Source organism: Aegilops tauschii, chromosome 3 (genome assembly GCF_002575655.3).
Source record: "Aegilops tauschii subsp. strangulata cultivar AL8/78 chromosome 3, Aet v6.0, whole genome shotgun sequence".
Taxonomy (NCBI): domain Eukaryota; kingdom Viridiplantae; phylum Streptophyta; class Magnoliopsida; order Poales; family Poaceae; genus Aegilops; species Aegilops tauschii.
The window spans coordinates 38,785,029-38,799,875 of record NC_053037.3 but is presented as its reverse complement, the minus strand read 5'-3'; the positions used below and the strand labels follow the sequence as shown (position 1 = coordinate 38,799,875).

The 14,847-nt window shown below is 49.9% G+C and overlaps 2 protein-coding genes across 3 annotated transcripts; one reads left to right on the top strand and one right to left on the bottom strand.

The window, feature by feature from the left end:
* The first annotated feature begins 4,557 nt into the window (after window positions 1-4,557).
* Window positions 4,558-9,127, top strand: LOC109776875 (glutathione hydrolase 3). 2 transcript variants are annotated; one of them, XM_073509952.1, is made up of 4 exons: window positions 4,809-4,882; window positions 4,983-5,632; window positions 7,411-8,165; window positions 8,281-9,127. In XM_073509952.1, exons 2-4 carry the CDS (start codon window positions 5,168-5,170, stop codon window positions 8,948-8,950), a joined length of 1,890 nt encoding a protein of 629 aa, XP_073366053.1. In that variant the 5' UTR covers window positions 4,809-4,882; window positions 4,983-5,167; the 3' UTR covers window positions 8,951-9,127. The 2 variants fall into 2 exon arrangements, with proteins under 2 accessions (XP_020191131.1, XP_073366053.1); XM_020335542.4 differs by having other exon boundaries at window positions 4,558-5,632.
* A 3,081-nt stretch (window positions 9,128-12,208) lies between these two features.
* On the bottom strand, window positions 12,209-13,213 carry LOC109776874 (BTB/POZ and MATH domain-containing protein 1-like). Its single transcript, XM_020335541.1, has one exon. It carries the CDS (start codon window positions 13,211-13,213, stop codon window positions 12,209-12,211), a length of 1,005 nt encoding a protein of 334 aa, XP_020191130.1.
* Window positions 13,214-14,847: the final 1,634 nt, after the last annotated feature.

The following is a 14,847-nucleotide window of genomic DNA, read 5'->3' as shown; positions in this document are numbered from 1 at the left end:
ATAAAATAGTGATCTAAGCGCTCTTATATTTAGGAAGGGAGGGAGTACATCATAGTACATGGAAGTTAACTTTTTTTTTTGGAACCTGTACATGGAAGTCATTGTTTGTGAAGGCGACGTGTTTCCTGGGAAGACCCAAACCAGATGGATGATGGCGGGGATCGTACAGCCATGCGTATCGCATCTTAGATGGGCCTTGCTGCCGTGACGAAACGGTGATGGATGCGCTCTGACGGCGACGCATGTGATTGCTGCCTTTGGTTTGTTTGTCCATAGGAGCTGCCTCGCTGAGTCTGTCCGGCCATGGAACCTCCGCGATTCCGTTCCGTCGGAGGCGTAAAAGAAGGTAACCGGGCGCAGAACGAACTCTACGCCCGCTGCACGTGTCTGGTCCTCCCAGATGCTGGGACGAGCCAACCGTTTCATCCTCTAGTCACGTAACGAAAGATAATTGCTGGCCTGGCGACGCTAGTCACGTGCGCGGTGTGCCAACCATTCCATCCATCCATCCATCCATCCATCATTACGCACGATCGGCTTCTCAAATCCGTTCGGATCGAAACGGGGCGTGGAGGCTTTGGCTGGCTGGAGACAGCGTCTGGTGCGATCCGCTGTTGCAATCTTGTCACCGTCGTGCGAGGCGAAATGTCGGCCAATAATTAATTAATTTCGTGTCGCCTGCTCCGCTCACCCAACCACCGGACTGTCAGCTGTCACACGCCGCCCCATCTTACTTAAGGACGCCCGCATGTCAGTGCCCCAATATCGCTGTACTCCAAGTTTCAAAGAAATTCTTTTTTGTTTCCTACGGGAATTTACGTACGTGACCTTTAAATACATATCTCTACGGTTTCATTACAAGAATACGGTACTACGGTGATTTGTGTTGTACGCAGACAAGACAAAATTCTGACCCAAATACAACAAGAAGTCGGTTCTCTCTGAAAAAAGAACAACAAGAACGTAAGGTCTATTTTGATTTATGCACAATATATATATATTTTCATTTTTTTAAACAAGGTAAACGACTTGCCATTTTCATTAACTAAGAAGGAGTGAGAATTGCCCGGTTAACTGACAGAAAACCGGGCTAAAACAGGTACAATCGAACCCACATAAAATGGGTATCACCGGTCAACCTGACCACCGATATGGAATCACAGAGCTACAAAGAGCAAAAGGCATCTGCCGAGCACTCGCAAGCGTCATTGTCATCACCGGCTACCTCCGAACGGGCGACTCCGACTTCACCGTAGACCTTCATCATCGAAGCCAACCCGCAAACAGCTGCACATAAACCATGGCGGCACATACCAACAGAAGGCCACACGCGCGAATAACCGACAGCTCCGACTCTAACGACGATCATCACAAGGGAAATATGCAGGACTTGCGTCGATCGTGCCCTAAAGAGCACGTCGGACACGCCGGGAAGATCCGACTACCGAAGCCCGAGCCGCGACCAGAGTTCCTCTCGACACCATCATCGTTGCCAAACAGAAATCAGCGCCCCCGAAAAGGCCGCCTCAGCAAACTACGCGGCGAAGATGCCGCAACCCACGTGACGAAGATGCCTCCATCCACCGGTCTCCCAGTCGTAGCCGGCTCCGAGATGATGGCCCCAAGAAGGAGAAAGACGCGAAGACGCCTCCATCGCCCAATCCAGCGGATCTGAGGTTTCCCTCCGGAGCTAAAGCCGTGGGGAGGAGGAGCGCACCTCAACGACGACGCTTCCAAGAAAGATCACGGCACCCGCGGGCGCCGCCGCCGTCAGCTCCAGTGGAGACCGGAGCAAGGATTTCTCCCGGAGATGTGCCGACCGCCCGCTACCACCGACCACCGCCAACAAACCACCACCCCTGCCGAGGCTGACCTCACTCCGACCACACTAGTAGAAAAAGGGCTTTTAGTCTCGGTTCATAAGGGCCTTTAGTCCCGGTTCTGGAACCGGGACTAAAGGGTTGTTACTAAAGCCTCCCCCTTTAGTCCCGGTTCTTATACGAACCGGGACTAAAGGACCTCCACGTGGCCGCTGCCTGGAGGTCCACCTTTAGTCCCGGTTGGTAACACCAACCGGTACTAAAGGAAATTTTATGATTTTTTTTTATTTTCAAATTTCTGAATTATTTTAACCTCTAATCTCTAATCACCCCTCATCACTGCTCAATTTAACCTCTAATCTCTAATCACCCCTCATCATCCCAAATCATCTAACTTTCCGGACGGTCACCCATCCTCTCACTACTCCAGCCTGAGCACGCTTAACTTCCGGGTTCTATTCTCCCTCGTTTTCAAGTCTGCACTTGTTGTTTTCCTGACAATAGTAAGATGTCAATCCTATTAACCCTCAGGAATTTAGCTTGAGCATGAAGTCACACATTTCACTGTTTGAGTTTGAAACTATTGTTCTAAAAAACAATAATTATTTAGTAACACTAATATTTCTTGAATAAGTAGTTTGACCATAGTTTGACCAGATTTGACCAAAATTCAAAAAAACTGAAATAATTATTTAGTAACACTAATATTTCTTGAATAATTAGTTTGACCACAAACCCCATTAGTACCGGTTGGTGGCTCGAATCGGGGCTTAACCTTTAGTACCGGTTGGTGCCACGAACCGGTACTAATGGGCATCACACCCTTTACTCCCGGTTCGTGGCACCAACCGGGACTAAAGGTCCCATTTGAACCGGGACTAATCCCTGTACGGTGCGCTAGCCGCTCGAACCGGGACTAATGCTCACATTAGTCCCGGTTCGTAATGCAACCGGGATTAATGCTCTTTTCTGGCCGAACCAAAGCCCTGTTTTCTACGGCCATGGGATCCCACGATCCACTACGATCAGAAACGCACCACCCCCTGGCCGAAGCTGCCTTCCACCACCACAACACCACCACGGCCACCACCACCGCAACAACCAACACCACATCGCGAAGAGCAGCACCAGATCGAAGAAACAGCTCACGCCAGATGCAGATTGGAGCCGCAAGCGAAGCAGCAGAGCGGACGAGTAGGTCCACCGCCCACAGCACACCTCGCGCTGCGGAGCAGCACCCACCACGCCGGCTGGTTCCCGCGCCTGACGTACGCCTGCCGTCGTCGCGCCCGGCTGTCGATCTGTGCCCCGCGTGCACATCCGGAGCCAAGACCCGCTGCGCGTACGTACGTCGTCCACGTCCAGGCCACCGGGAGCCCGGACCGAGGCCGCCGCCCCGGCGCCCCACCCTCAGCTGCCCGACACGGCCCACTCGAGCCCGACCGCAGCCGGGCCAGATCCGCACGCCGTCCCGCACCTGGCCTCGCCGCGCGCCAAGGTCGCCTCGCACCGCTCGGTGCAGCAGAGCACCGGCGCCGCCCCTCGGAGCCACCCTAAGCCGCTGCCGGCCCGACGCGCCACCACAAGGCCGGCCGTCCCGCGCCGCCCGGACGCCTCGTGGGGAGGGAAGAATCCCGCCGCCGCCGACGCACGCACGGGCTTCGCCAGGCGGCGGCCCCTGGCGGCGGCGAGGGAGGGGAGAGGCGAGGTGTGGGATGGCGGCGGTGGGGGGCTAGGGTTACGCCCGGGCCGCTCGCGGGAGCGGCACGGGGTCGCACAGGATATTGTGGAGCCAACCCATCAATATTCTTTTGATTTATGCTAGGTATGTAAAATGCATATTGACGTACATTTTTATGTTAAACAAAAATAAATAAAGCAACTCATTTTTTGCAGTCAATGCTCCCTTTCTTTTGGGTGCTGATGGACCACAGAATCGTACTACTGCAAACATGCATAACCGATGATGCATCTAGACAGTTTTGCCGCAATGTACATAGAATTTATGAATACTCTCTGACATGGGCCGCGACGCTTGTTACGGCTTCCTGGTTTGTCACAAGGAAGTTGGGGGTTTCATCAAACCAGCAGTCGGTCATATTTACGGTGCAAGCATACTTTGCACAGAGATGCGCCGAAAAGGTTTGCTGATATGTTTACATGCTAAACATCAACTAAAACATTACTAAGCTCTTTTATTTCTAACAGGATAAGAGCCACAATAGAACAAGTATTGTGGTGAATTTTTCAGAGTCTCATCAACTCCAGACAATCAACTTTCATTATCAGATGCGAGAGGCCCTGAATAGCATCAAACCGAACTCCATCCCGCAGCGAGAAAGCTTCAATAATCAGGGGATCTGAGATCCCCATATACGGCTTACACCACGAGCCCAACAAAGTTGTAGATGATGCATCTAGACAGTTTTGCCGCCATGTACACAGAATTTATGAATACTCTCTGACATGGACCGCGATGCTTGTAATGACTTCCGTACAGCCGGCGGCGAGACGTACCACCATGAGGGACGCCGGCTGAGAGAAAGAGGAGGAGGAATTGAGGCGTGGAAGGAAACCCTACTACTGCAACTATACAAGGGAAGGGGGTGCCGTCTCGTTACAAGCGTGACCTCGACAGTGACATCCATCCTCCCAGTTCCCTACAAACTTGGATTAGCTGGTCCTTTTGCTACGGCCACTCTGCTCCACTAATGGAAAAAACATCAGAGTATTTTTTTTTCTTCTTTTCAGTTTGTAGTCACAAAAATGATACATTTTGACCCTTTTTTTTTTAAGAAGAAAGGGATTTCTCACTGATTTCACTAACGAAACCGCAACAGGTTTCTAATACAAGCTACAACCTTTTCATTCGCAAAAAAAAAAAAAAAACAATCTACAACCATCAGGTTCAAACATGGAACCTGAAAAGCACCAAGTACTTGTGCACCACTTATCTGCTTCCCTGTCCACAGTGAGAGCTACAAGAATACACTCGGCAAGAACGTGTCCACTAAATAAGTGTAGGCAATCCACAACCGGTGGCCTGGAGCAATTAAGCAAAGGTTGCAATTTTTTTAGTGGCGTATTGGATTAGTTCGGAAAGAATCCTTGCGATTACGTCTACCCTTCCTCTTCTGAATTTTTTATCCTTATAATTTTCAGTCTCTGATCGGGTCATATATGTATTCACAACGGAAAAACTGGCAATAAAAATGAGAGACTTGTTTGGCCAGTTGGAGGGAGCTATAAAATAATCTCAGGCCAGCGAAACAGAGCACCACGGCAGCGCGCACCGTGAGCTCTCACCATCCAAAGAATCCTCTTGGCCGTCCACGGAATCTCCGGCCATGGCCGCCCTGCAGAGCCCGCTGCTCGGCGGCGTCGGCGTCTCGCCGGACGCGAGTTCTCCGCGCCGCAGGGTCCGCCGTCCGTGTGCCGCGCTGGGCATCGCCGTGGCGCTGCTCGCCCTGGCCGGCGTCCTGCTGCTGCTCCTGGGCTCCGGCGCCGAGCCTGCCGCCGATCGGGGCCGGAGCTCGAGGGTGTCTGGCGCGCGGGAGAGCCGGCACGAGGTGGAGTCCGGCGCGGCCGCGGTGGCCGCGGACGACGGGCGGTGCTCGGAGGTGGGCGCCGCGGCGCTGCGTGCCGGCGGGCACGCGGTGGACGCGGCCGTGGCGGCGGCGCTCTGCCTGGGCGTGGTGCACCCCATGTCGAGCGGCCTCGGCGGCGGCGCGTTCATCGTGGTGAGGGACGCGGCCTCCGGCGACGCCGTCGCCTTCGACGCCCGCGAGACCGCGCCGGCCGCGGCCACGCCGGTACGTCTACTCTACTATTACCACGTTGCAATCATTCGTGAGAGCGGCACGACAGCGAAAAGCGAGATTTTTTCGACCGTGCGTTCGCTCGCTCGCTCGTTCCGCCCGTGCGTATGGCCTGTGGGTCCCTTGCCAGCCGCTATGGTTTGGGCGGGAGGTCACTGTCTGGTGGACCCGTCGTGCTCGCGCTTGAGGTCACTGCACGGTGGGCCTTGCAATAGGGAACCGACTCGTGTCATCTAGCTCGTGCTCTTGCTTATACCAATGGAGTGGTAGCTCAATGAATATGACAGACACTATGCATCCACATTTAATTGTTATGACGACAAGGACTATGCATGTACTAGTGCTATGTCGAAGAAAAAAAAAGCAGTAAAACAGGTTTAGTTACAGCGAAAATGCCAAATGAAGACCGACCTTCATGGAGGCCTTAATTTAAAAAGACGGATGTATGATGTGTGTAAATTTTTTTTAAGGTCGAAATGTGTTAAAATGAGAGCTACATAAAGAATACAAATCTATGGTTTTTAGCATATGTATTGTCATCCTCAAAGTTCATAATTTTTTTTGTGCAATTCGCAATTCAAGATATTTCATCCTGAAAATTTACACACATACACATTACATCCTTGTATACATGTGTTTTTTTTTTCTTCTGTTTTTTTGAATTTGAAAAATTTCAGAATTAAGGCCTTCATGGAGATTGGTCTCCAAAATGACCTACTCTAGTTAGAGTGATTATAATAACTTTATAAGGATGGCAAAGCATTTACAGATTTACTCGTCACTCACATCCTAGCTGCCCAGTTTGTATGACTAAATTTGGCTTTAATTAGGTCCTCCCCTTAGCTGTAGTGAGTGTAGTAGTGTTTGGCCTATCCAGTTGACAGTATTTTCATCTCTACTTTTGGCTGAGATCTTAGAATCATCTCGTGCTCCACGAGTGACAGATCAACAAAAATGATATGTTAGCTTATGGGGTATCTTATCTGTAACAGTAAACAAATCAAGAGAAGGCTTTGCGATCTGCAACCCCCCTACCCTATCGCAAAGGAAAGAGAAAAGAAATTTATCAATGTGTAGCATGCCGTGTGATTGAACTGCAAAAATGTCTTACATTGTTGTACAAAGGGAGTACTTCACAACAATTAAGATTTTGCATTACTATTTTGCAGAAAGAAGATTTTTCATTATAACTTAAAATTCGCATTGATCGGTTGCTCGTGGTTAATCATATTGATTTGTGCTTAAGTACATAGTAATTACTAATTACTTGGCCAAGATAATTCTTCGCAAATAATTAGTCCTGTTAATTAGTTTCTGTAACTTACTGTCAGTTGTACAAGAAAGCCAACGCATGGATGAATGGCTAGCAGAAATTTGCATGGTCTTTTTTTTTTGCAAAAAAGAAGAAGAAATTTGTATGGTTTAATTAAGATTTTTTTTTATAAAAAAAGGTCATCTCCCTAGCTGTAGTGGTTAGCCCATCGAGTTGAAAAATCCGCAACAACTCTAAACAATTTCTTATGAGAAGCCTTTGCGATCTGCCCACCTACCCCATTTCGAAACGAAGAGGGGAAAATAATAATATAACGTGCGTATTACAACAGCGATTTTGCTGAATTATGCAAGACTAATTGACCGGCCAGGGTGTGCGGGTGTGTGTTCATAGGAGTGAGTGTATGCGCGTGTATATGAGCGTTTGTTTTAAAAAAAATAAAAATTGACCGGCCATGCTAATTGCTGCTATCTGAAATTATGTGCAATGTGTTTACCAGATCATGTACGCGGCCGACCCGACGTCCAAGTTCAAGGGCGCGCTGGCCATGGGCGTGCCGGGGGAGCTCGCCGGCCTGCACGCCGCGTGGTCGCGCTACGGCCGGCTGCCGTGGAAGTCCCTCTTTGCGCCGGCGATCGCGCTCGCGCGTGACGGCTACACCATCGTGTCATACGTGGCCAATGCGCTCAAGGACGAGGAGGTCGACGTGCTTGCCGACCCCGGCCTGCGCGCCGTGTTTGCGCCCGGCGGGCGTCTCCTGCGCGACGGCGAGCTCTGCCGCAACCCGGCGCTGGCCGACGTGCTGGAGGCCCTGGCGGAGGACGGCATCGCGGCGTTCTATGGCGGCGCCGTCGGGGAGAGGCTCGTGGAGGACGTGAGGCGGGCGGGGGGCATCTTGACCGTGGAGGACCTGAAGGGGTACAAGGTGGGGGTTAGCAAGGCCATGGAAGCTGACGCCATGGGGTTCACCTTCCTCGGCATGCCGCCGCCGTCCAGCGGCACCGTCGGCTTGGCGCTGGTGCTGAACGTATTGGGTGGGTACAAGTCGACGGAGTTCCTGAGGGGGTTCCTCGGCGTACACCGGCTGATCGAGGCGGTGAAGCATATGCTGGCCGTGCGGATGGACCTTGGAGACCCCGGCTTCGTCAACGTCGCCGGCAACGTCTCCGAGATGATGTCGCCGGAGTTCGCGGACAAGATCCGACGGAGGATCGCCGACAACACCACCTTCCCTCCCGCCTACTACCTCGCAAAGTACGTACTTACGTTTGAACAAATTTATCGATGCCATTGCCGGTCATCAACACTTGTGCACGTATCGTCCCTTTGCACCGACAAGTGACATGTTTCGTGTATGTCGGTCAATCAGATGGAGCCAGCTGCGTGACAACGGCACGAGCCACCTGTGCGTGGTGGACGGTGACCGGAACGCGGTGGCGATGACGACGACGGTGAACTACTACTTCGGCGCGCACGTGCTGTCGCCGTCCACCGGCATCGTGCTCAACAACGAGATGGACGACTTCTCGGTGCCATCGTCCAACCCGACCCCGGACCAGCTCCCGCCGGCGCCGGCCAACTTCATCGCGCCAGGAAAACGGCCGCTCTCCTCCATGACACCGGCGATCATCCTCAAGGACAGGCAGCTAGCCGGCGTGGTGGGCGCCAGCGGGGGCACCAACATCATCACGGCGGTGACACAGGTGTTCCTTAACCACTTCGTAGTGGGGATGAGCCCCCTCGCCGCGGTGCAGAGCCCCAGGGTGTACCACAAGCTGGTGCCCAACGTGGTGCGGTACGAGGACGCCACGATGGCCGACGGCGAGGTGATCGAGTTCAGCACCGAGGCCATGGAGTTTCTGCGGCGGAGGGGCCACGTGCTGGAGAGCACGTCGCCTGGGGCCGTGTGCCAGCTGATCGTGCAGGACTTGCTGGCGCCGGTCTCCGGTGGCGGTGGTGGCGGCGGCGAGAATGTGTTCCGCGGGATGCTGACGGCGGTGAGCGACCCGAGGAAAGACGGCAGCCCTGCCGGAGTATGATGGACATATTGTTCAGACGTGTCAGGTGTACATACGTTCAGACAGATTGTTCTGAACCCAACTTCTCAGTTTGACAGATCTTTCTGAATGTTACAAAGTATTTACATGTTATCACTTGTCACTCCCTTCAGCTTCAGCTGAGGGTTGAGCACATTAATAGAGAGATATGGTTGCAAACCCAGGGGTACATTCTTGCACAACATGCGACTATCCGAGTGAGGAAACTTGAATTGCCTCTGCACACTGAATCTTAAAAATCTCATCTTCAGACAGCTGAAAAGGACAGAACATCGCACCTGAATTGTTCCTGTGCACAATGCAATAATTTGGACGGCTTGATTCAGTGATATGTAAAGAAACGAAAAATAATGGAATCAGGGATATACAGCTAGCCACGAAGAGAATAATAACTGTACCAAAAGCAATTTACTATCAAGATGTTGAGGGAAAAATTCGTCGAGTTGATCTGGTCTCAAAGCACCTCCAACAGAGCCTTGAAGAAACTTCCCCAATAATGGTTATTGGGATCTTTCGAATTTACGAACATTTTGATTTTTTTAAACTTGTAAAAAGGGAAAACTAAAAAAGGAAAAGGAAAAAACAAATAAATAAATAACAAAAAAATCAGTTCATGATGCTTCTAGTGTTTGGGGTACCTTCTAGAAGGTTCCTAAAACAGGAACACCAATCCAATCAAGATGACCAAGAAATCTGGATGACCTAGAAATCCAATGCCATTGTGATAGTTGTGAATAGCCATCTACTACCTGGAAATAGGGTTTTCCAACATCTACTGGGTTCAAATTAAAAGGAAAACAAGCATCTACTGAGAGCGGCGTTGTGAAGGACTGGCTTCATGGAGCCTGTTTTTTCAAAAAATAATAATAATTGAAAATATATTTTAAAGTTTAGGAAATGTCAATTTTTTCTATAAATACATATGCATGTTCTTCAAGTATGTATAAAGTTTCATCAACTAATTTGATTATTTGCATGCTACAAAAAAGAAATGTAGGGAAAGACTGCGTACAATAGACCCAAAGTGGTCGGACCTTTCCCGGACCCTGCGCAAGCGGGAGCTACATTCACCGGGCTGTCTTTTTTTTCATGCTACAAAAAAGACAAATATCTAGTCCAAAATCGAGAAAGAAAAAGCCTATTTTAATCGATGTATTTATCTTTTTTTGTTTACATCACATATGAACATATATGTTGATGAAATATACCTTTAATTTCTAACCGGGAAGGCATTGTGTTGTGTTCTTGAATTGTAGACAAGTCCCAACACAAAGTAGACCAGACCATGTTTGATGTATAGGTGATTGCTTCGACATTCTGTTGCCTTACTAGTATGAGTGGTTTTTTGTATGGCAGAAGGATGGTGTCTCAGTAGGTCCGTCCTGTTATGAGTTATGACATATCAACAAGCAATATTTGGTGAATAGGGATACTGCAAAACTAGTGAGTGTCAAATTGTATAACCACCAAGAGGAACCCCTATAATTGGTTCACTTTCTTACTGTAAAATATCCACTATTGTTGGTGATCAAATATCTAGTACTTTTTTTCTAGCTGCATCTTGAATCGATATCTACATACATGTGTAACAACATTCCATGTATGTGTCCTGCAAGCAGCAGCACCCGGTTGTTGATGGTGGCGTTCGGCGCCAAGATGAAGAACCTCGGCGTGCCTACCTTTGGGCGGGTTGTGATAAGGTGACCGGCGGAAAGTGCAAGGTTAACTGGGACCTCGTCTGCAAGCCCAAGATCTATGGTGGACTAGGAGTGCTCAACCTCCAGAAGTTTGCGACCGCGCTACGCTTGCGTTGGCTCTGGTACGAATGGGTTGATCCACCTAAGACTTGGTCTGGCTCAGGAACGCCTTGTACTAGCAACGACAAAGATTTCTTCGCCGCTGCCACACGGGTGTACATCGGAGATGGAAACAAAGCTAAGTTCTGGGAATCTCCATGGCTGGATGGCCTCCGGCCTAAAGACATTGCGCCAAAGATTTTTGAGTTGTCAAAAAAGAAAACATGCCTGGTCAGGAAAGCTCTTGACAATAACCTTTGGATCCACCAGATTGACACTCAGCATGGCTAACCTTGGTCCATATTCAGGAATTTGCAACCCTGTGTGGAGATGCTGGATGTTGTAACCCTCAACAAGGGAAGCCAAGACACCATAACTCAGAAGTTCACAAACAGTGACGAGTACTCCGCCTCCTCGGCTTACATGGTGCAATTTGCCGGTCTCTTCTTTTGTCCAATGAATGCTACAATCTGGAAGATGTGGGCTCCACCGTGATGCAAATTTTTTGCTTGGTTGATCTTCCAAAATCGTGTTTGGACAGCCGATTGTTTACTGCGGCGAGGCTGGCCAAGCTGCAATTTGTGCCCTCTCTGCAAGCAAGTGCAAGAATCTGCTGCTCACCTCCTACTCCAATGTAGGTTCACTGTCCGGATTTGGACCGAAATTTGCACCTGGCTTGCCATCCTTGACTCCTCGCCAATGTTTTGGCGTCATGAAGACTCAGTTAGAGATTGGTGGCGCAAGGCGGTTAATGGTGGAGGTGGCTGCAGGAAGGCCATCGCCTCCTTGACGATGCTTGTCTCGTGGGAAATCTGGAAGGAGCGGAACCTGGAAATAGGGTTTTTCGGCATCTACTTTGTTCAAATTAAAAGGAAAACAAGCATCTACTGAGAGCGCTGTTGTAAAGGACGGGCTTCAAGGAGCCTGTTTTTCAAAAAAAAAGAGAGAAGTGAATATATATTTTAAAGTTTAGAAAATGCGATTTTTTTCTATAAATACATATGCATGTTCTTCAAGTATGTATAAAGTTTCAACAACTAATTTGATTATTTGCATGCTACAAAAAAAATATTCGGCCCAAAAACAACAAAGAAAAAGCTTATTTTAATCGATGTATATGTCTTTTTTGTTTACATCACATATGAACATATATGTTCATGAAATTTATACGTGTATACAACAAATATACTTTTTCAGAATTTTTTGAGGTGTGGAAAATGTATTTTCACTGAAAAAAAGAGAGCTCTATGGAGCTGTTTGGTTGGATCCATGCATGCTTGTAAGTTGTTATGTGTCGAAATCAGACTAAACATCAACAAAATTGACCAATGTATCGAAATCCAGCAGGGGGAATATAGTTGGGCTGATTTTGATCTTTAGCTGACCAAAATTGACAAGAAAGCAAAATAAGATTTTAACTGCTACTAGAGAGTAGAGACTATAGCTAGTCGTCGGAGCTGATGAAAGTTTTCAGCAGCTCCTTGGCCACGTCCGGGGTGGAGGCGAAATCGATGCAGTAATCCTCAAGCCCCTTGCAATGGTGACGGCGCGCCAGCTTCGCAGTGGCTAACACGTTATCTTTTGTCAAGGACTCGCACAACAAGTTCTCACACATGGCCTTCATTCTGGTCAGCCCAAACCGGCACGCCGCGGTGAGCATGTCCCCAGCCAGCAACCTGGTGCCATCTCCAGGAAGGAGCTCGTCGGTGTAGATAAAATGGAGCACGGCCTTGAAGACCGCAGCCTTCATGTCGTCGACCCGTACCACTTCGGCGGCGTGATCATCCTCCTGCTTGTTGTTGGTGGCCACCACCGCTTCGTGCAAGGCTGGTGCCCGCGCGGCGATGACGAGCTTGTGCGCGCGGATCTCGTTTTCTTCCTCGACTAGGAAGCTCAGGTCCGAGCCATTCTCGCTTGCCAGCAGCTGCTCGAGTTGCGTGGAGATTTCGGAGGGCGGCACTGTGACACTGACTCCAGCACCGACGACGGCGCTAGCCCGGCTAGTGTAGGGCTCCGGCTCCTTAGTGAGATCGACTTCGCAGCGTACGGTTAAGGATCCATCATGTACCACGTACTTTGATTTGGCATCTTTTAAGGAGATGAGCTTCTCGTAACCCCATGACCTAGATTCGCTAGTATGGTTGTGTGAACAGCCAGACACCTTCAACAACGACGTCCCGCTGGGGTCTCCGATCATGAAGCGGACGGACGTCTTCACGCAGGTGGTTCCTGCAGGAAGGTTCGACACCAGCTGGAGGAAGACGGAGACGTACTCGTCGTCGCCCTCCACCGTGGCATTCCCCGATGGGTACAACCGTATCCTCCAGTCGTGGCCACCGACCTTGAAAGTGGCAGATGTTGTTGCTTGGCTAACGCCATGGCTCCTCTGAACGGCGTTGAAGTTTGGGATCTTGAAGTCGTGCACGCCATGCACCACGCTCCGATGCATGCATGTAAGTTGTTATGTGTTGAAAACAGATTAAACAGCAACAAAATTGACCATTGGGATGCTTTTGATCTTTAGCTGATAAAAAGTTGATAAGAAATAAAATAAGATTCTTTTTTTTAGAATGAAGGCTCAAGAAGAGCCTGACATTGAATTAACAAAGCCATCAACCGGTCAGCATTATAGGACTGCCACTTACAACAAGAAAATACAGAGCGAAAATAAAGATACAAAAATAAGATTTTAACTGGTATCAGGGACTATAGCTAATCCTCCGAGGCGATGAAAGTTTTCAGCAGTTCCTTGGCCACGTCAGGGGAGGAGACGAACTCGATGCAGTAATCTTCAAGCTCCTTGCAATGGTGACGGCGCGCCAGCTTCACAGTGGCCAACACGTTATCTTTCGTCAAAGACTTGCACAACAAGTTCTCACACATGACCTTCATTCTCGTCAGCCCAAACCGGTGTTGGGGAACGTAGCATGCAATTCCAAAAAATTTTCTACGCCCACGCAAGATCTATTTAGGAGATGCATAGCAACGAGAGGGGGAGAGTGTGTCCACGTACCCTCGTAGACCAAAAGCGGAAGCGTTAGTTTAACACGGTTGATGTAGTTGAACGTCTTCTCGATTCAACCGATCAAGTACCAAACGTACGGTACCTCCGAGTTCAGCACACGTTCAGCTCGATGACGTTCCTCGAACTCTTGATCCGTTAAAGTGTTGAGGGAGAGTTTCGTCAGCACGAGGGCGTGATGACGGTGATGGTGAAGTGATCCGCACAGGGCTTCGCCTAAGCACTACGACAATATGACCGGAGGAGTAAATGGTGAAGGGGGGCACCGCACACGGCTAAGAAACAATGGATGTCCTTTGGGGTGCCCCCTTGCCCCCGTATATAAAGGAGGGAGAGGGAGGAGGCCGGCCTAGGCGCGCCCCCAAGGGGGAGGAGTCCTACTAGGACTCCAAGTCCAATTCGCACCCCTTCCTTCTTACGGAGGGGGAAAGGGGGAAGGAGAGGGAGAGGGAGAAGGAAAGGGGGGCCGCGCCCCCTCCCCTTGTCCAATTCGGACTCCCAATGGGGGGGGGGGGCGCCACCCCCTTCTGGGCTGCCCTCTCTCTCCCCTACGGCCCATGAGGCCCATTACTTTCCCCGGGGGGTTCCGGTAACCTCCCGGTACTCCGATAAATACCCGAAACACTCCGGAACCATTCCGATGTCCGAATACTATCGTCCAATATATCAATCTTTACCTCTCGACCATTTCGAGACTCCTCGCCATGTCCGTGATCTCATCCGGGACTCCGAACAATCTTCGGTCACCAAAACACATAACTCATAATACAAATCGTCATCGAACGTTAAGCGTGCGGACCCTACGGGTTCGAGAACTATGTAGACATGACTGAGACACATCTCCGATCAATAACCAACAGCGGAACCTGGATGCTCATATTGGTTCCTACATATTCTACGAAGATCTTTATCGGTCAAACCGCAATGACAACGTACGTTATTCCCTTTGTCATCGGTATGTTACTTGCCCGAGATTCGATCATCAGTATCTTCATACCTAGTTCAATCTCGTTACCGGCAAGTCTCTTTACTCGTTCCGTAATGCATCATCCCTTAACCAA

Excerpts from the sequence above, each read along its gene's own strand:
- LOC109776875 (XM_020335542.4), top strand. The coding sequence starts at position 5,168 with ATGGCCGCCCTGCAGAGCCCGCTGCTCGGCGGCGTCGGCGTCTCGCCG. Across the intron at positions 5,633-7,410 it reads CGCCGGCCGCGGCCACGCCG|ATCATGTACGCGGCCGACCC; the intron begins GTACGTCTACTC and ends TGTGTTTACCAG. Across the intron at positions 8,166-8,280 it reads CCCGCCTACTACCTCGCAAA|ATGGAGCCAGCTGCGTGACA; the intron begins GTACGTACTTAC and ends TCGGTCAATCAG.
- LOC109776874 (XM_020335541.1), bottom strand. The coding sequence starts at position 13,213 with ATGCATCGGAGCGTGGTGCATGGCGTGCACGACTTCAAGATCCCAAAC.